Here is a 21,351-nt window from a genome sequence, read left to right on the forward strand (position 1 = left end):
AAAGGCATTCTTGTCTACAGGTAATTGTCAAATTTAGTGTTCTTTGTGAGTAAAATGATAGAAGACTCTTAACCCATGATTTGTTAAAATTACTCAAATTACACAAGACTTAAAGATAAATTGTGTGTAGTGTCTAAGATATAAGTGGAAAAATTGCATTTTACTTACTGCTGTGAATATATTGGCTAATTTTAAATTAAGAAACATCATGGCTTCTAGGGCACCTGGGTGGCTCAGTGGGTGAAGCCTCTGCCTTCATTTCAGGTCATGATGTCAGGGTCCTTGGATCAAGCCCCATATCAGGCTCTCTGCTCATCAGGGAGCTTGCTTCCCACCGACCCCACACCCTTTGCCTGTCTTGGCCTACATGTGATGTCTGTCTGTCATATAAATAAATAAAATCTTTTAAAAAGAGAAACATTTTGACTTCTATGAAGAATCATGAGTTTAGTTATGCAATTAATTACTTCAAATTGTAACAATATATATGTGCTTTTGGAAAATATGATAAGTTAAAATAAGTAGGTAGAAGAAATGTAAGATCTCATTTATGTTGATGTATATACTTTTTGCATTTGTATATTGCAAATACTCAGAAAATGCAAACAACAAATACATGGGAAAATGCAAAAAGTAAAAAAAAAAATAATAACTTTTGTTTTTCCCAAGGGAATGGAAACAGAATGGAGATAAAAAAGGACATTTAAATTTCTCCATTATCTTATATATAAATACTTTATTTGGCATAAGGAATGATATCCTGTTTATGACAAATATTTTTTTTAATTTTTCCCTTTTTAAAATTATGCTGTTCAGTTTGCCAGAATATAGTACATCAAAAGTTTTGTTTTGTTTTGTTTTAAGGTTCAATGACTCAATAGTCGGATACTTTTTTTTTTTAAATCAAAGTAGCAAACTAAAAAGACACAACAAATCACTTTTCTTCTGACATAGGTTTATAAATTAAAATCAACCCATTATGTAATAATGTAAAGTGTCACAAATATCTAATTAAAAGTATGATTGTTACTAATTAGAAGGTCTCATGGCAGGTAACCCTACTGGGTAAAAAAGAAAAAAAAAAACTCAACATAGACCTAATTCTTTTCTGTGCTGTCTGTGAAGACAATCTAAAATGGCATCAGAAATCATGTTTAATACCATTAATTAGCTCTCATTCTAATTAATAATTTGTAAACATGCACAGAAATGCAAGACCCATATATATACTCTTTCAACCAGTGCTTTCCAGTTGGAGAAGACTGTCATTCAGGACACACTGGAAACCAGAGCAACAACAATACTTAAACAGGAATTTTTAATCCTGTTGCACAATAGGTTCAGCTTTTCAACTTTTATTCCTATGTGAGAAAGTGTCCTTTACTAAGCTTATTTTTATCATAATGTTCCATGATATTTAAATAATTGACACCTGTAATCAGGGATACTTGATTTATATTAGGTAAGTGAATTTGTTCCAAACCTCTGTACATCTACTGTAAGCTTCCTAGTGTTATTCTAGTTCTCTTGATATGTCTAAGTAGATTAATTTTTTTCACCCATATGTGTTCTACATTCCTCAGGAAAATATGATAACATTGTATTTTAATTTTGTTTATTAGTTACATAGGAGGCATGTGTCTTTATTGAAGAAAAATACATAAATCATAATAATAGATTCCAGGGCCTTTATTCACTTTTAAAGTAATGTTTACATAGTATATTCTTAAAGCCTTTGTATAAATATTAGTGACTTTATTGTAATATTGATTATATGGAAGATATAAATTATTATCTTATTCTTTATCATTGTCACAGAAAAAAATACAAAGATAATTTTTAACACTACTCGTCTATTCTCTTCCTGCTTATGTATGCTATATGAGGATAGAGAGAGGTGAAGGCAGAAATAATCTCTTACTTATCCATACTGAGTCTAGAAATGTACCAAGATCATAGTCATATTGAACTAAAACAATTTCCAGGATCGAGTCAACAAGTTATCCATTTAATCCAAATTTACCTGCTTCTTTTTAACCTATTCCAGCAAAGCCTAAAAATACCTCATTTACAGCTAGGTGAGTTAATACTTGTCTATTTAATACGTAAATTTAGGCCAACAGATTAAAAAGACCATTCTAATCCACTTTTATGACAATCAGTACAATTGTTTTCTAAATGCATTGAAGACATTATAGTTTGCAACTTATGCTCTACCCCAGGAATAACTTCACAGTCAGTGAATAACAGAAACAGCAAAAAGAGATTCTGAAGATTCAAGAAAATTTTTTCTTTTGTTTCCAAATAAAAAGAAAAAAAACCATCATGCCTGACAAATTAACCAATATGACCCTAATAACAAGATTTTTGCTCATGGGATTCCCTGATGATCAGGTGCTACAGATACTTTATGCTACATTTTTCTCCCTAGTTTACCTGGTGGCACTGATGGGGAACCTCCTCATTATCATCCTTACCACCATTGACCAGCATCTCCAAACCCCCATGTACTTCTTCCTGAAAAATTTGTCTTTGATTGATATCTGTTACATCTCTGTCACTGTTCCCAAATCTGTCATGAACACTCTGACCAACAACCATTCCATCTCCTTTGTGGGATGTGCCTCACAGGTTTTCCTTGTTCTTGTCTTTGCTGGCACAGAGTTTGCCCTCCTTCTGGTGATGTCCTATGACCGCTATGCTGCCATCTGCTGTCCTCTGCAATATGAGGCCATTATGAATAGAGGTGCCTGTGTGCAGATGGTGACAGCATCTTGGTTCGGTGGTTTTATCTATGGATCCATTCATGTTTCAGGCACATTTTCTGTCCATTTCTGTGGGTCAAACATAGTGCATCAATTTTTCTGTGACATTCCATCACTGCTTACACTTGCTTGTTATGGGGACCAAATTCTGGAATATGTGTTTATTATTGTTAGTTGTTGTTTTGTTTTTGTATGTTTTACGTTCATGGTTGCTTCCTATGTTTATATTGTGTCCACTGTCTTAAGAATTAATTCTTCAAAAGGCAGGTTTAAAACCTTCTCTACCTGCATGCCGCATCTAACTGTGGTAACCTTGTTTTTCTCTTCTGGATTTATTGCATATTTAGGTTTAGCCTCAAAATCCTCATCATCAATAAACCTTTTTATGTCTGTGTTATATTCTCTGTTACCTCCCAGCCTGAATCCTGTCATTTACAGCCTGAGAAACAGGGACATGATGGTGGCCCTTGGGAAAATTTTTGACGAAAAATGATACTGAATATATAAATATCCATAGTATCAATGGGTCTGACATTTAATAATGTGTATCAAATTTTGGATTATACAGGTTATTTGGTAATCACAAAATTCTTTCAAATATAAATGCACATAACTTCAAATTATTTGGTTTATACACATTGTTATATATTTAACAGATATGCATTGTGTCATTGGTGCTGTTCAATAGAATGCTACATTTATATGGTGAGAAACAGAAACAACAAAAATAGATTCTGAAAATTGAAGAAAAATTTTCCCCAAAAAAATCACCATGCCTGAGATGTGTCAGTAATGTGTCTTAGCATGTATAAATGCTGTATACTCACTCATCCATTCTATCTCTGGGATAATCCTTTCTCCAAGTATCAGGCACATACTAGTGAGGAGATCGCCCATATTCTGATAAAGTGTTGTGCTGGCAGAGTATGAAGATACCTTGGAAATAGTCTTCCTGATGGTGGAGTTTAACTACCACAGAGAATACCAGCAGATCTGGATCAACAGAACCTTTATTGATGTCTTTTGATCATGTTCTATTTAAGACAAAAATAATCTGACAATCTATGAAGCTTTCATTTGATGGAATATCTGACAAAAAATCTTGGTTGTTAATTCCAGCCCTTTACTTGCTTAAGAGCTCAGAAACAATGAAACATCCTAAAACACAGTGAAGGGAGGATAGGCATTATTTGTGCAGAAGAATTGTCAAGTGTGCTCAAAATCAACTGTAATTTTCCTAACCTCATATTTATCAAATAGTACAGGAGACATGTTTCTTTCTAATATGATGTTAAGCATTGTTAAAAACACCATTTATAAAATTTATCCCCAGGAAAAAATTAATTAGACAACTTAGTTATAATGATATCAATGTATATTGTGTATCAGAATCAGATATATTGTATATGAAATAATTCCTCTTTTATATAAAGACCAAATATATCAAAATTATGAGCATAAAGAGTATAAGTTTTTAATAAGCAATATAGTTGAGGGTATACATATTTCAGGGTTTCACTAGTAGTTCTGTGTATACTATGATACAAATTTCAGTCAGTATAGAAGGGAATCCATAGATTATGTACGTGAGAAGCTGTGGCAAATTTTGTGTAATGGAATGGTACGGAATATACCTGTGGATAGTCTAGGTAACATTTCAGAGAGATATATGTGGAATTAGCTAATCCAATTCAGAAGGTTTTGGAGGGGATGGTGTTGGTAGGTTGGTGAGTCTGGTGGTGGGTATTATGCAGAGCACATATTGCATGGAGCACTGGGTGTGATGCATGAACAATGAATTCTGGAACACTGAAAAGAAATTTTTAAAATAATTGAAAAAAATTAAACAAAGTCTATTACCCCAAATTAGTAACTAAATAGGTCAGTTACAATAATAATTGATAATGATTTGGATAATATTTCAAATATTAAATGATAATATACAAGAAATAATCTAATCCTAAAATGCTAATATATGTATTATAAACCTATTTATAGAATAAATTTAAAATTATGAATATCATATTGTGTAAAAATTAAAGAAAACCACATTGTTAAAGAAAATAGTATGCATCAAATGAAGAAAATAGACTTGCACACAGAATTTATATCACTAATGAAAATGAGAAGACATGAATATGGGAAGAACAACAAAGAGAGCTTGATTCAGCATGAAAAAAAAAATCAGTCTCATTAGCTAATATACACCAGATCATTTGGTTCAAATTTGAAACTGAATCCAACTAAACAGAATTCCTTTAAAAGTTTTAATTATTATGTATTAGGTCTATTTTTTTTAGTTGAATTTTTTTTTAATTTATTTTTTATTTATTTTCAGCATAACAGTATTCATTATTTTTTTCACCACACCCAGTGCTCCATGAAATCCGTGCCCTCTCTGATATCCACCACCTGGTACCCCGACCTCCCAACCCCCACCCTTTCAAAACCCTGAGATTGTTTGTTAGAGTCCATAGTCTCTCATGGTTCACCTCCCCTTCCAATTTCCCAAAACTACCTTCTCCTCTCTAACTCCCCATGTCCTCCATTCTATTTGTTATGCTCCACAAATAAATGAAAGCATACTATTCTTTTAAGATAGAATCATTTTTGGACTTTTTGTGCTAATAGTTTTATTCCCTCCTTCACAGGAATAAATGTTGATTTTTATTGTAGGGTATGCATTATATCATAAGGTTGATCTTCTTTTGTTTGAAAATATTATTCTGAGAGTTTTATTATTGTCTTTTCTTACTGTGAAAGCATCTTTCAGTAAGGATGCACACAACTTGGTATTATTATTTACTTTGTCAAATTATTGTGCTGTTTAGAGTTTTTTTTTTTTTACAAAAATTTTAAGGTGAATATTCATATACTAATTTGTATACAACGTACAAAGACATGCAGGATTCCTTCATCCTTTGTTAAAATGTAACTATATTTGCTTATTTTCCAATTTCTTCAGATCAATTATTAATAGAAATGTTTAAGTTTAAGGTGTACAACATGTTGATTTAAAACTTATATATCGTGATATAATCACTAGCATAGATTCCACTAGCACCTTCATTACATCACATAATTATTAGTTTTTGGAATGATGGGAATATATAAAAGATCTACTCTCTTATTTTGAAGTTAAAAATACAGTGCTGTTAACATTACTCAAAATACTGTGCATTAGATCAAAAGAGATAGCAAATGTTGGTGAGGATGTCAGAAAAAGAGAATTTTTTTGTACAATATTGAGATAGTAATTAGTACAGGTGTAATATTTCTCAAAAAATTAAAAATGGTACTATTATATGATCTGAAAATGACTGTATTTGCTTTTAAAAAAGATACATTACAATATTGAATTTGTTTTTACTATGTTCAGTTACCCATATCTGGTATTGCCATTTTAAAAATTTTATTTCATTTTTTGAGTGTTCCAAAAATTCATGGTTTATGCCCCACAGCCAGTACTCCATGCAATATGTGCTCTCCTTAATACCCACCACCAGGTTCACTCAACTCGACATCCTCCTCCCCCCCAAAACCCTCACTTTGTCCTCAGAGTCTACAGTATCTCATGTTTCATCTCCCCCTATGATTTCCCAAACTCCTTTCTCCTCTCCTTCTCCCATTTTCCTCCATGTTATTCCTTATGTTCCACAAGTAAGTAAAACCATATGATAATTGACTCTCTCTGCTTGACTTATTTCACTCAGCATAATCTCCTCCAGTTTTGTTCATGTTGATACAAAAGTTGGGTATTCATCCTTCATGATGGAAGCATAATATGCCATTGTATATATGGACCATATCTTCTTTATTCATTCATCTGTTAAAGGGCATCTTGACTCTTTCCACAGTTTGGCGACTGTGGCCATTGCTGCTATGAACATTGCGGTACAGATGGCCCTTCTTTTCACTACATCTGTATCTTTGGGGAAAATACCCAGTAGTGCAAAATTGGGGGCATCAGGTTGCCTGAGGCCAAGATTTACTACAAAGTTGTGGTCACCGGACAGCATGGTACTGGCACAAAAACAAACAAATAGACAAGTGGAACAGACTAAAGAGCCCAGATATGGACCCACAAGTCTATGATCAACTAATCTTGGAAAAAAAACAGGAAAAAAAATATACAGTGGAAAAAATATAGTCTTTTCAGAGTCCATAGTATCTCATGGATCATCTCCCCTTCCAATTTCCCTCAGCTCCCTTCTCCTCTCCATCTCTCCTTGTCCTCCATGTTTTTGTTATGCTCCACAAATAACTGAAACCATATGATAATTGACTCTCTCTGCTTGACTTATTTCACTCAGCATAATTTCTTCCAGTCCCGTCCATGTTGCTACAAAAGTTGGGTATTCGTCCTTTCTTATGGAGGCATAATATTCCATAGTGTATATGGACCACATCTTTCTTATCCACTCGTTCGTTGAAGGGCATATTGGTTCTTTCCACAGTTTGGCAACCGTGGCCATTGCTGCTATAAACATTGGGGTAGAGATGGCCCTTCTTTTCACTACATCTATATCTTTGGGATAAATGGTACTGGTAATACTGGACACTTATGTATAGAAAAATGAAATTTGAAAATTCTTTTACACTATAGACAAAGATAAACTCAAAATTTATAAGAGACATCAACATGAGTCAGGAATCTATCAAAATCCTAGAGAACATAGGCAGTAACCTCTTTGACATTGGCCAAAGAAACTTCATTCAAGAAATGTCTCCAAAGACAAAGAAAACAAAAGCAAAAATAACTTTTGGGACTTCATCAAGATCAAAAGCTTCTGCATAGCAAAGGAAACAGTCATCAAAACAAAGAGGCAACCCATGGAATGGGAGAAGATATTTGCAAATGACATTACACGTAAAGAGCCAATACCCAAGATCTATAAAGAACTCCTCAAACTCAACACTCAAAAAAAAAAATCAAAAAAATAGGCAGAAGCCATGAAGAGACACTGCTCCCAAGAAGACATGCATATGGCTAGCAGACACATGAAAAAAAATGTTCATTATCATTAGTCATCAGGGAGATTCAAATCATAACCACATTGAGATATCACCTTACACCAGTCAGAATGGCCAAAATTCACAAGACAGTAAACAACATGTGTTGGGGAGGATGTGGAGAAAGGAGAAGCCTATTACAATGTGTTGGAATGCAAGTTGGTGCAGCCACTTTGGAAAACAGTGTGGAAATTCCTTAAGAAATTAAAAATAGAGCTTCCCTATTATCCTGCATGTGCACTACTGGGTATTTACCCCAAAGGTACAGACGTAGTGAAAAGAAAGGCCATCTGTGCCCCAGTGTTTATAGCAGCAATGGCCATAGTTACCAAACTGTAGAAAGAACCAAGATGCCCTTCAATGGACAGATGGATAAAGAAGGTGTGGTCCATATATACTATGAAGTACTATGCCTCCATCAGAAAGGATGAATACCCAACTTTTGTAGCAACATGGATGGGACTGGAAGATATGATGCTGAGTGAAATAAATCAAGCAGAGTGAGTCAATTATCATATGGTTTCACTTATTTTTTGAAGAAATGGGGGATGGTAGGTTTGGTGAGCTGGGTGTTGTGTCTTATGGAGGGCATGTATTGCATGGAGCACTGGGTGTGGTGCATAAACAATGAATTCCAGAACAAAGAAAAGAAATTTTAAAAAATAAATAAATATAAATTTAAAAAAAGAAGTCACAAAACTCAACACCAATAAATAAATAAATTAAGTGATTAATAATCCAGTTAAATAATTTGCAGGAACCATGAATACATATTTCTCCAAATAAAACATTCAGATTACCAATAGACATGAATAGATGGTCTACATTCCTGATGATCAAGGAAATAGAAATAAAATCTCCAATGCTATATCACTCCACACCACTCAGAATTGCTAAAGTCAACAGCACAAGAACTAAAAGGTGTTGGTTAAGATGTGGATAATGGGTAACACTCATGAACTGTTGATATAAACTGGTGTATCCACTGTGAAAACCAGTATGGTGTTTCCACAAAAAGGTACAAAGTAGAACTGCCCTAGGGGCATATGGATGGCCCAGTGGGTTAAAGCCTCTGCCTTCGGCTCATGTCATGATCCTAGAGTCCTGAGATTGAGCGTCACATTGGGTCTCTGCTCAGTGTGGAGACTGCTCCCCCCCCACCTGCCTCTATGCCTACTTGTGATCACAGTCTGTCAAATAAATAAATAAAATCTTAAAAAAAAGAACTTCCCTATGATCCAGCAATTTCCCCAGTAGAAATTCATTCATATAATACAAAAGACCACTTCAAGAGGTACACCAGCTTCAATGTTTATAACATCTTTGTCTATATTAGTGAATTTATTTTAAAGACCCAAGTGTCCATCAGTTGGTGAATGGATAAATATGGTATATGTACATGATAGAATATTATTCATCCATAAAAACAATGAAATCTTACCATTTGTAAATACATGGATGAAGCCAGAGAGTTATACTAAGTGAAATAAGTCAGTCAGAGAAAGATAAACACCACATGATTCCACTCATGTGTGGAATTTAAGAAACAAAACAAATAAACAAAGTGGGAAAAAAAAAGTGAGAGAGAGGGTGAAACTAAAAACCAGCCCCTTAACTATACAGTACAACTTGATGGATATCAGAGGAGAGGTTGGTTGGGGGATAGGTTAAATAAATGTTGGGGATTAAGGAGTGCAGTTGTGATGAGTACCACGTGTTGTATGGAATAGCTGAATCACTGTATTTTACAAGTGAAATTAATACACTGTATGTCAACAAACTGGAATTTAAATAAAAACTTTTAATAAGTAACAAGAAAAATGCTAAATATACAATGATTTGGTTATTGTTACTTGGACTTGTTATCAAGAAATTAAAGGAGTGTTTTCAGGAAAATCTTCATGCTGAAAGACGCTTGCATTTTGGGTGGTCTAAAGTATAGTCTAGAGCCAATACCAAGGGGGAAATTAGGCTGAAAGAACAGATACTTTAAAAGAATTAGAGTGAGGGGCTCTTGGGTGGCTCAGTTCAGTTGGCCCTCTGCCTTTGGTTCAGGTCATAATCCCCGAGTCTTGGTACCAAACCCCACACGAGGCACCCTGCTCGGTGGGGAGCATGCAACTCTCTCTGCCCCTCACCCCACTAATGCTCTCTTTCTCAAATAAATAAAATCTTTTGAAATAAAAATTAAAATGATTTATATGAGAGTTTGGAGGGAAAAAAAGGACAAAAAACAAATTTTAGCAGGATGGAAATTTATATAAAGAAATACTGTCAATTGGGCAATGATGGAACTAAAACAGAGGTCCAAACATTATGGGTGTTGCAGAGATTGCTTAAACTAACTGATAAGAGCCTCTGCTTATCATTTGAACTTTGAAGGGAGAAAACCAATTTTACTTTATTTACCCTGGTTTGTAAGACTGGGTTGAGAGGCAAAATTGACCATGCAAAACTTGGCATCAAATTGCCTGAGATGAGAGCACCACAATCTCATCACTAAAAAGAATAACTAAAAGAGGCAAGGTCCTGCCATGTGACCTTCAGTAGGGAACTAAAGAAATATGGATGTGTAAGAGTAAAATGGAAAAAGATAGAGAATATACATTTATGTGATTACTTGGAAATTGAAACACTTGTCTGAAATGGGGGGGATAGAGAGTCATGAAGGGCAGCCATACACTTCATTCCTGAACCTAAAGAGGGATAAAAAGAAGCTCCCATTGGATAGAACAAAGGTCGGGAGAATTTTGGTAAAACTAGAGAATTCTTCTCTTCTTCTACATCACCTCAAACTTATTTTTCTTCCTGGAACCAGAGATCCCAAGACCTGTGCTGCAACCATGACACCAGAATCAGAGATAATCCTTAATTCAAAAACCACAACTATACCTTTGAATCTTTATGTCAGAACTACTAAGTCCTTAATGGAATGGATTTTGGCTTGACCACTTTGGAAGAATTAGAGTTGACAATGAAGGCAAACATACAGCCTATTATTTAAGATAAACCTTCATTATCTACCTATGCTATGCTATCATATATTAATAGTATGGGTGCACTGAGAGGGTGGCTTTTGCAATACTAACATTGATGGTTAGCACTATGGACCAGTACAGTGGCTGAATCTAATTTCCGTCCCCAAAGTGGAAAATACTGGATAATAATCAGTGATAGGTAGAGACAATAAATAATAGGAAAGTTAAACAAAAGTACAAATGGATTATGCAAAGAGGAAATCTAATGATTCTTTATGTCTCAAGAAAGGCTCAGAATAAGAAATAGTATTCATCTCTTAGCGTAATTATACCAAGTGGCTGAAAGGGTGAAGCTGCATGTTTCCAAGGTCTCTCAAATTATTAGAATTTGACAAGGTTAAACAAAAGCCTATAACCTTGAATGACGTGATTATGAGGGACATACAATATAATACTGTTGTGGCTCCATTTTTAAGTTTGAAGTGGAAATCTAGCAATATGTCATTATCCTTAGAATCTTGTTATTAATATTTAATCTATTAATATTTAATCTATTATCATATCACCTCACACCTGTCGAAATGGCTAAAATTAGAAACAAAGGAAACCAGTGTTGCAAGAATGTGGAGAAAGGGAAACATATTTACACTTTTGAGGCAGCCATTCTGGGAAACAGTATGGAGGTTCCTCAAAAAGTTGAAATTTATTGCATCTAGCAGTTGGAGATATATATATATATAGGTATACATATACATATATATATATATTTGTTATATATATGTTAAATAAATAAAAATCTTTAAATATATATATTATATATAAATATAAAATAAATTAATAATTTAAATAAATATAAAATAAATATCAATCAATAAAGAAAGAAAATAAATTTAAATGAATATAAAATAAATAAATAATTTAGATATATATATTTAAAGATTTTTATTTATTTAACATACAGAGAGTCAAAACAATGGGAAAGATAGGCAGAGGAAGAAAGAGAAGCATACTCCCCACTGAGCAGGGAGCCAAATGTGGAGATGGATTCCAGGACCCTGAGATCATGACCTGAGCTGAAGGCAGATGCTTACCCTACTGAGCCACCCAGATACTCCTGAGCTACTATATATTTACCCAAAGGATAGAAAAAATAGTGATTTGAAGAGAGACATGCACTGCAATATTATCACAGTATTACCAACAATAGCCAAATTATTGAAAGAGCCCAAATGTCCATCAAGTGATGAATAAGTAAAAAAAAAATGTAATTACATATATGTATATGTAATATGCATAATTATATATTAGCTTAGCCATTAAAAAGACTCAATCCTGCTATTTTTGGTGATGTTCATGGAAGTAGAGCATATTACATTAAACAAGAAAAGTCAGAGAAAGAAAGACAAATACTATATGGTTTTATTCACATTTCAGTATTTTAAAAAAAAATACATGAAAATGGGGGGGTTAAGAGAAGCAAACCAGATAACAGACTCATAACTATAGGAAAAAACTGAAGGCTGCTGAAGGGGAGGTAGGTTGATAATGGGTTAAATTGGTGATTGGTATTAAGGAGGTCTCTTGTTGTAATGAGCCCTGGGTGTTATATGTAAGTGATGTTATATTAAGAGATGAACCACTAAATTCTGTATCTTAAGCTAATATTACACTGTTATGTTAGCTAATTTGAATTTAAATAAAAACTTGAAAAAGAAAAGTGTTTCTTATTTTATCACTAAGTATTTATTAGAGCTTTTCTAGCTGTTTTTCTGTTCCTGATTTCCACTTTAAATACGCTATAATTTGAGGGAATATTTTGTATGTTTTTCACTTTTTTAACTTGTTAATGTTTGTTTTATGACCCAGACGGGGCTCACTCTTGGTGATATTTCTATATGAATTTGAGAAGAATGCACATTCTGTTGCTGTTGTAATATTCTAGAAATACAAATTACATCCAGTTAGTAGATGTTGCTGTTCACTTCAACTGTCTTACTGATGTTTTGCATTCAGGATCTGTTAATTATTTGACCAATGTTACAGTATCCAACAGTGATGGTAGATTTTTCAATTCCTTTGCATTTTGATATAAACTGAGAGGTTTTTACACTCATATATTTGCACTGTTAGGCAAATATGCATGAATGATTATTATGCCTTCAAAATCATTTACCCATGGTACCATAAAGTAATGTTCCTCTTTATCTCAGCTAGCTTTACTTTTCTAAAGTCTCCTTTTGCTAACATTATGATAGCTACTCAAGATTCCATTGTATTAGTGTTAGCATAGCAATACTTTTTACATCCTTTGAATTTTGCTGTATTTGTATTATGTATTTATAGTGTGTTTTATTTTTATTTCACTCTAATGGTCTTTTGGGGGGATTCACACACATATTTCTTTTTTTCTTATTGAAGTATTCTTGAGATAAAATTTTATAGTAATTTTAAATGTACAGCACAGTGATTCAATAAGTGTATACATTACAAAAGGGTCAAAAGTGTCAATGTAGCTACCATCTGTCAGCATACAAAGTTGTTAAAATATAACTGACTATTTTCCCTGTGCTGTATTTTTCATCCTAATGTCCTTTATATTTTATATTGGGAGTTTGTGCGTCTTGCTTTCCTTTCCACATTTTATCCATCACCCAATAGCCTCTCCCCTGACAACCATATTTATGAATCTATTTCTGTATTTTGTTTGCTTATTTCTTTGTTTCATCTTTTGGATTCCACATATAATTGAAAACATCTATTTGTCTATTATTCTCTAACTTACTTTAGTTAGCATAATACACTCTAGCTCCATTCATGTTGTCAAAATATCAAGATTTTATCTTTTGTGCTGAGTAATATTGTTATATGATAATGAAATATCAAATATAATATTTATTTTTTCAATAATTTGAGGAACCCTCCATAACGCTCTAACAGTGATAGTACCACCCACAGTACACAAGTGTTATTTTTCTCCACATCATTGCCAACACTTGTTATTTATCATATTTTTTTATTCTAGCCATTCTTAAAGGTATTAGGTGACTTTTTGTGGTTTTCATCTGTTTTTCTCTGATACTTAGTGACTAGATGAGCAGATTTTATGTTCTGATTGAATGTCTTCTTTAGCAAACGCCTATTCCAAAATCTACCCATTATTTTAAAAATGTAAATATTTTTGTACTGAATTGTATAAGTTCTTTATATATTTTTGTATATTAACTCCTTACCAGATATACAATTTTCAAATATTTACTCCCAATCAATTTGTTGCTTTTCATTTTGTTGATGATTACCTTTATTGCACAGAGGCTTTTTAATTTGATTTAGTCTAACATGTTTATTTGTTTTATCTTTCTTTAACCTTTGTTTTTGGTGTCAAATAAAAATAAATTATTGCCAAGACTGATGTTAAGTAGCTAACCGTCTTTATTTTCTTCCAGGAGTTGTGTGGTTTCCGGTCTCATGTTCAAATCTACTCTATTTCAAATTAATGTTTATGTATGGCATATTATGCTAGCACAGTTTTATTATTGTGCATGTAGCTGTCTAGTTATATTTGTTTACCACAATTTATGGAGGAGAGTATCCTTTCTTTATTGTGTACGCTTGACTATTTGCTAAGTTAATAAATCACTTTTGAATGGGTTTATTTCCCGTTCCTTAAAGTTTTCCAGTAATCAATGTGTTTGCTTTTGTGCCACAATCTAGTTTTGATTACTATAACTTAGTACTATAGATTGAAATAATAAATATATCTCTGGTTTTGCTCTTCTATCTCAGATTACTTTGGGTATTTGATGTCATTTTTAGTTTGGTAAATATTTTAGGAATTGATTTTTTTTACTGTACTAAAATTAAAATAAAAAATAAATACAGAAAGAATAGTCAGAGATGCATACAAAGATCTATGTAAGAGATTCATTATCATGGCCTAATTTTTTTGTTATTACTATGAAAGATGCCATTGCAAGTGTACTGACAATGACGTTGACTCTGTAGATTTTGTTGATAAGTGTGAACATTTCAATATTACTTCCAACAATTAGTACAGAATATCTTTCCCTTTTTTATGACTTCTTTAATTTTTTCAATATTTTATACTTTTCAGGGTCCAAAAATTTTATTTCCTTTCTTTGAGTATATTCTTGGGCACATTGTTCTTTTTTGTTTTGTTTTATTTTATTTTATTTTATTTTATTTTATTTTATTTTATTTTATTTTATTTGAAAGTGAGAGTAAGTGAGCATGAGTGAGGAGTAGGACAAAGGGGGAGAATCTCAAGTAGAATCTTCACTTAGCATAAATCCCAATGCAGAAATTGATCTCACAACAATGAGATAATGACCCAAACCAAAATCAAGAGTCAGAAGTCTAACCAACTGTCTAACCTTCAGGAACAACATCCTTAAAGTCTTATTTTACTATTTTGCACTAGAAAAAGTAGTACCTCCTGTAGTCTTTAATGCATGTCATCAAGACAGAAATTACAACCTGCTAGATATTCCAAGGTTTTTACAAACGTTTTCTTTATATACGCATAATCTACACTTGTTGTTTCTTTTTTTGGAGGAATTAAGATTTAATGCCTTCTCTTCAACATGTTAAGTGAGACAGGTGCTAGAACCCTCCCTTTTGCTTCCCAGTAGTGGTTTTGAATGCCCAGGTTTATGTCGTTCATCCTAATCCCAATAATTGAGTCACCTATCTGTAAATACTCATCTGCCATCTGTAAAACTCACTCATTTTGCTCTCTGAGACATATACAGGGAGTTGTCTATAAGGCAGGATGTGTGTGAGGATAAGATGGTCAGAGTGTGGAGGGTGCCCTCAAGTCAACTGAATGATGTGCATGTAACATGTACAGATGGTCCATGTGTGCTTCATGATGGAGTTTTTGAAGTGGTTAATAGGATCATCCTCTGGTGTTACATTCTTAGCCTTTCTAACCTTGTTATACTTTTCCCACTGTTCATTTGTGGAAATCAATGCAGTCTTCTGAATGGTGTGACAAGTGAGTCTCTTTGGCTCTTTCCCACATACTTACTTCTGGGATCTCTCTTGACACTTAACTGTGCTACCATGGGGAAGCAATAACATGGAGAAAGTGAAACTGGTGCATTTTACCTCTTCAGTGCATTCCATGTTGGGTATTTTGCTTTAATGGTGTACTTGAACTTCTCCCCTGGATTCTTATGATCCAAAAAACGCATTCTTTTCTATGATCTATAGGTAATTCTAACATTTGGTGTTCTTTAGAAGTAAAATGATATAAAACACCTACTTTATAATTTGTCAGCATCAGTGAAATTATACAAGTCTTAAAAATAAATTGTGCATAGTAGCCAAGAGATAACTGTGAAGAATGACACTTTACTTACTTAACTACGATACAATAGGTATTGGTGATAATTTTTTGCTATTTTTTTTCAGCATACCAGAATACATTGTTTTTGCACTATACCCAGTGCTCCATGTAAAACGTGCCCTCCTTAATGCCCACCACCTGGCTCCCCCAACCTCACACCCCCACCCCTACAAAACACTCAGATTGTTTTTCAGAGTCCATGGTCTCTCATGGTTCACCTACCCTTCCAATTTCCCTCAACTCCCATCTGTTCTCCATCTCATATGTACTCTATGTTATTTGTTGAGCTCCACAAATAAGTGAAACCATATGATAATTGACTCACTCTGCTTGACTTATTTCATTCAGCATCATCTCTTCCAGTCCCGTCCATGTTGCTACAAAAGTTGGGTATTCATCATTTCTGATGGAGGCATAATACTCCATAGTGTCTATGGACCACATCTTTCTTACCCATTTATCCATTGAAGGGCATCTTTGTTCTTTCCACAGTTTGGCAACTGTGGCCATTGCGGCTTTAAACATTGGGGTACAGATGGCCCTTCTTTTCACTACATCTGTATCTATGGAGTAAATACCCAAGTAGTGCAATTGCAGGGTCATAAGGAAGCTCTATTTTTAATTTCTTGAGGAATCTCCACACTGTTTTCCAAATGGCTGCACAAACTTGCATTCCCACCAACAGTATAAGAGAGTTCCCCTTTCTCCACATCCCCTCCAACACATGTTGTATCCTGACTTGCTAATTTTGGCCATTCTAACTGGTGTAAGGTAATATCTCAATGTGGTTTTTATATAAATCTCCCTGATGGCTAGTGATGATGAACATTTTTTTCATGTGTCTGATAGCCATTTGAATGTCTTCTTTGGAGAAATGTCTGTTCATATCTTCTGCCCATTTTTTGATATGATTATCTGCTTTGTGTGTGCTGAGTTTGAGGAGTTCTTGATAGATCCTGGATATCAACCTTTTGTCTGTACTGTCATTTGCAAATATCTTCTCCCATTCGTGGGCTGCCTCTCTGTTTTCTTGACTTTTTCCTTTGCTGTGCAGAAGATTTTGATTTTTATGAAGGCCCAAAAGTTCATTTTTGCTTTTGTTTCCTTTGCCTTTGGAGACATATCTTGAAAGAAGTTGCTGTGGCTGATTTTGAAGAGGTTATTGCCTATGTTCTCCTCTAGGGTTCTGATGGATTCCTGTCTCACGTAGAGGTATTTTTTTTTTAATTTTATTTATTTATTTGACAGAGATCACAAGTAGGCAGGCAGGCAGGCAGAGAAAGAGGAGGAGGCAGGCTCCCCGCGGAGCAGAGAGCCCCATGCAGGGCTCGATCCCAGAACCCTGGAATCATGACCCGAGCTGAAGGCAGAAACTTTAACCCACTGAGCCACCCAGGCGCCCCTCACGTAGAGGTATTTTATCCATTTCGAGTTTATCCTTGTGTATGGTGTAAGAGAATGTTCAAGTTTTATTCTTATACATATAGCTGTCCAGTTTTCCCAGCATGATTTATTGAAGACTGTCCTCTTTCCACTGTATATTTTTTTTCCTGCTTTGTCAAAGATTATTTGACCATAGAGTTCAGGATCCATAACTGGGACCTCTACCCTATTCCACTGTTCAATGTGTCTGTTTTTATGCCAGTACCATGCTGTCTTGGTGATCACAGCTTTGTAGTAAAGCTTGAAATCAGGTAACGTGATGCTGCCAGTTTTATTTTTCTTTTTCAACATTTCCCTAGCGATTTGGGATCTCTTCTGAATCCAGACAAATTTTTGGATTATTTGCTCCAGCTCCTTGAAAAATACCGGTGGAATTTTGATTTGAATGGCGTTTAATGTGTAGATTACTCTAGGCAGTAGAGACATTTTAACAATGTTTATTCTTCTGATCCAAGAGCATGGAATGGTCTTTCATCTTTTTGTGTCTTCTTCAATTTCTTTCATGAGTGTTCTGTAGTTCCTTGAGTACAGTTCCTTTACCTCTTTGGTTAGGTTTATTCCCAGGTATCTTATGGTTCTTGGTGCTATAGTAAATGGAATTGATTCTTTAATTTCCCTTTCTGTATTTTCAATGTTAGTGTATAAGAAAGCCACTGATTTCTGCACATTAACTTTGTATCCTGCCACATTACTGAATTGCTATATGCGTTCTAGTAGTTTGGGGATGGAGACGTTTGGGTTTTCCATATAAAGAATCATGTCATCGGTGAAGAGAGATAGTTTGACTTCTTCATTTCCAATTTGGATACCTTTTATTTCTCTTTGTTGTCTGATTGCTGTTGCTAGGACTTTTAGTACTATGTTGAACAAGAGTGGTGAGAGTGGGCATCCTTGTCATGCTCCTGATCTCAACAGGAAGGATGATATTTGCTGTGGGTCTTTCATAGATAGATTTGATGAAGTTCAGGAATGTTCCCTCTATTTCTATACTTTGAAGCGTTTTAATCAGGAACGGATGCTGGATTTTGTCAAATGCATTTTCTGCATCAATCCAGGGGATGATTTGTTCTTTTCTCTTCTCCTATTGATTTGTTCTCTCACATTGATTGATTTGTGAATGTTGAACCATCCTTGTAACCAAGTGATGAATCCCACCTGGTCATGTTGGATAATCTTTTTAATGTGCTGTTGGATCCTGTTTGCTAGGATCTTGTTGAGAATCTTAGCATCCATATTCAACAGTGTTATTGGTCTGAAATACTCCTTTTTGGTGTGTTCCTTGCCAGGTTTGGGGATCAGGGTAATACTGATTTCATAGAAAGTGTCTGGAAGTTTTCATTCTGCTTCAATTTTTTGAAAGAGCTTCAAAAAATAGGTGTTATTTCATCTTTGAAAGCTTGGTAGAATTTCCCAGGGCATCCGATCGGATGCTGAGCTCATCTTTTTTGGGACGTTTTTGATCACTGCTTCAATCTCGTTACTAGATATCGGTCTATTCAGGTTGTCAACTTCTTCCTGGTTCAATTTTGGGAGTTTGTAGTTTTCCAGGAATGCATTCTTTTCATCCAGGTTGCTTAACTTACTGGCATATAACTGTTGATAATAACTTCTGATGATTGTTTCTATTTCCTTGTTGTTCGTTGTGATCTCTCCCTTTTCATTCATAATTTTATGGATTTGAGCTCTCTCACTTTTCTTTTGGATTAGTGTGGCCAATGGTTTATCGATCTTATTGATTCCTTCAAAGAACCAGCTTCTAGTAGAACGTATCTCTGGTTTCTACCTCATTGATCTCAGCTCTAATCTTGATTATTTCCCTTCTTATGTGTGGAGTTGGTTTGATTTGTTGTTGATTCTCCCGTTCTTTAAGGTGTAGAGACAGCTGGTACATTCTGGATTTTTCAACTTTTTTCAGGGAGGCTTGGATGGCTATGTATTTCCCCCTTAGGACCGTCTTTGCTGTATCCCATAGGATTTGGATCATAGTGTCTTCATTGTCATTGGTTTCCATGAATTGTTTCAGTTCTTCCTTGATCTCCTGGTTGGTCCAAGCATTCTTTTTTTTTTTTAAAGAATTTATTTATTTATTTGAGAGAGAGAAACAGAGAGAGCATGAGCGAGGAGAAGGTCAGAGGGAGAAGCAGACTCCCCATGCAGCTGGGAACCCGATGTGGGACTCGATCCCAGGACTGCGGGATCATGACCTGAGCCGAAGGCAGTCGTCCAACCAACTGAGCCACCCAGGCGTCCCTGGTCCAAGCATTCTTAAGCAAGGTGGTTTTTAGGTTCCAGGTGTTTGAGTTCCTTCGGAACTTTTCCTTGTGATTGAGCTCCAGTTTCAAAGCATTGTGATCTGAGAATGTGCAGGGAATAATCTCAGTCTTTTGGTATCAGTTGAGTCCTGATTTTTGACCCATTATGTGGTCTATACTGGAGAAGGTTCCATGTGCACTTGAGAAGAATGAGTATTCTGTTATTTTATGGTGGAATGTTCTGTATATATTTATGAGGTCCATCTGGTCCAATGTGTCAATCAATGCTCTTGTTTCTTTATTGATTTTCTGCTTGGATGAACTGTCTATTAATGAGAGAGTTGTGTTAATATCTCCTACTATTAATGTATTCCTATCAGTATGACTATCTCATTTAATAGTTTTTCTATGTAATTCTCTGCTCCTACATTGGGGGCATATATATTTACAATTGTTAGATCATCTTGGTGGATAGTCCCTTTAAGAATGATGTAGTGTCCTTCTATATCTGGCTACATTCTTTAGCTTAAAATCTAATGTGTCTGATATGAGAATCGCTACCCCAGCCTTCTTTTGAGGCCCATTGGCATGAAAGATGTTCTCCATCCCTTCACTTTCAGTCTGGGTGTATCTTTACATTCAAAATGGTTCTCTGGTAGACAACATATGGACGGGTCCTGTCATTTTAGACAATCTGCAACCCTGTGTTGCTTTATGGGTGCATTTAGGCCATTCACATTGAGAGTGATTATTGATAGATACGTTTTTATTGACATCGTGTTACCTTTGAAGACTTTCTTTCTGTAGATTTTCTCTATAATTTTGTTCAATCCTATTCTTAGCATTATGAATGCTAAGAATATTTAATATTCTTTAATATTCTTTAATATCCTTTAATATTTCATGCAGTGTCAGCTTGGTGGTGTCATTCACATTTAAGCCTTGCTGGTCTTGGAAACTCTTTATCTCTCCGTCCATTTTGAATGTGAGTCTTGCTGAAAAAAGTATTCTTGGCTGCATGTTCTTCTCATTTAGTGCCCTGAATATATCGTGCCAGCCCTTTCTTGCTTGCCAGGTTTTTGTGAAAAGATCTGATGTTATTCTCACGGGCTTTCCTCTGTACGTAAGGAGCTTCTTTTCCTAGCTTCCTTCACGTGGGCCTGCCTACAATTATAATTCTTCATTATTATTATCAGGTGTCTCGAGGACTTTTAATAATCTATAATCTTGAGGGGAGACCCTTCTATCTCTAGTACATGAGTGCTGGTTCCATTCGCGAGATTGGGAAAATTTTCATGAAGAATTTGTTCCACTATATCTTCTAGACTTCTTTCTTTATCCTTCTCTTCAGGGATCCCAATAATTCTGACATTGGAACATTTTATGGAATCATTTATTCCCTAAGTCTGTTTTCATGGCTACTAAGCTGTTTGTTATGGGCTTCCTCCTGATTCTTTCTTTCTATCTGTTTGTCCTCCAGATCACTAATTATGTCTTCTGTCTCAGTTACTCTAGTTTTTAGAGAATTTAGA

At 34.7% G+C, this 21,351-nt stretch overlaps 1 protein-coding gene and 1 long non-coding RNA gene across 2 annotated transcripts in view; one reads left to right on the top strand and one right to left on the bottom strand.

The window, feature by feature from the left end:
* LOC309861487 overlaps window positions 1-21,351 on the bottom strand; it is a 763,634-nt gene that overhangs the window by 727,294 nt on the left and 14,989 nt on the right. The gene's annotated exons all lie outside the window — the stretch shown is intronic.
* Window positions 2,326-3,258, top strand: LOC309861897 (olfactory receptor 14A16-like; the record flags this gene model as incomplete). Its single annotated transcript, XM_082725204.1, has 1 exon — window positions 2,326-3,258. The coding sequence occupies one exon, from the start codon at window positions 2,326-2,328 to the stop codon at window positions 3,256-3,258; it is 933 nt and encodes a 310-aa protein (XP_082581330.1).

Source organism: Mustela nivalis (genome assembly GCF_964662115.1).
Source record: "Mustela nivalis genome assembly, chromosome: 3".
Lineage (NCBI taxonomy): Eukaryota > Metazoa > Chordata > Mammalia > Carnivora > Mustelidae > Mustela > Mustela nivalis.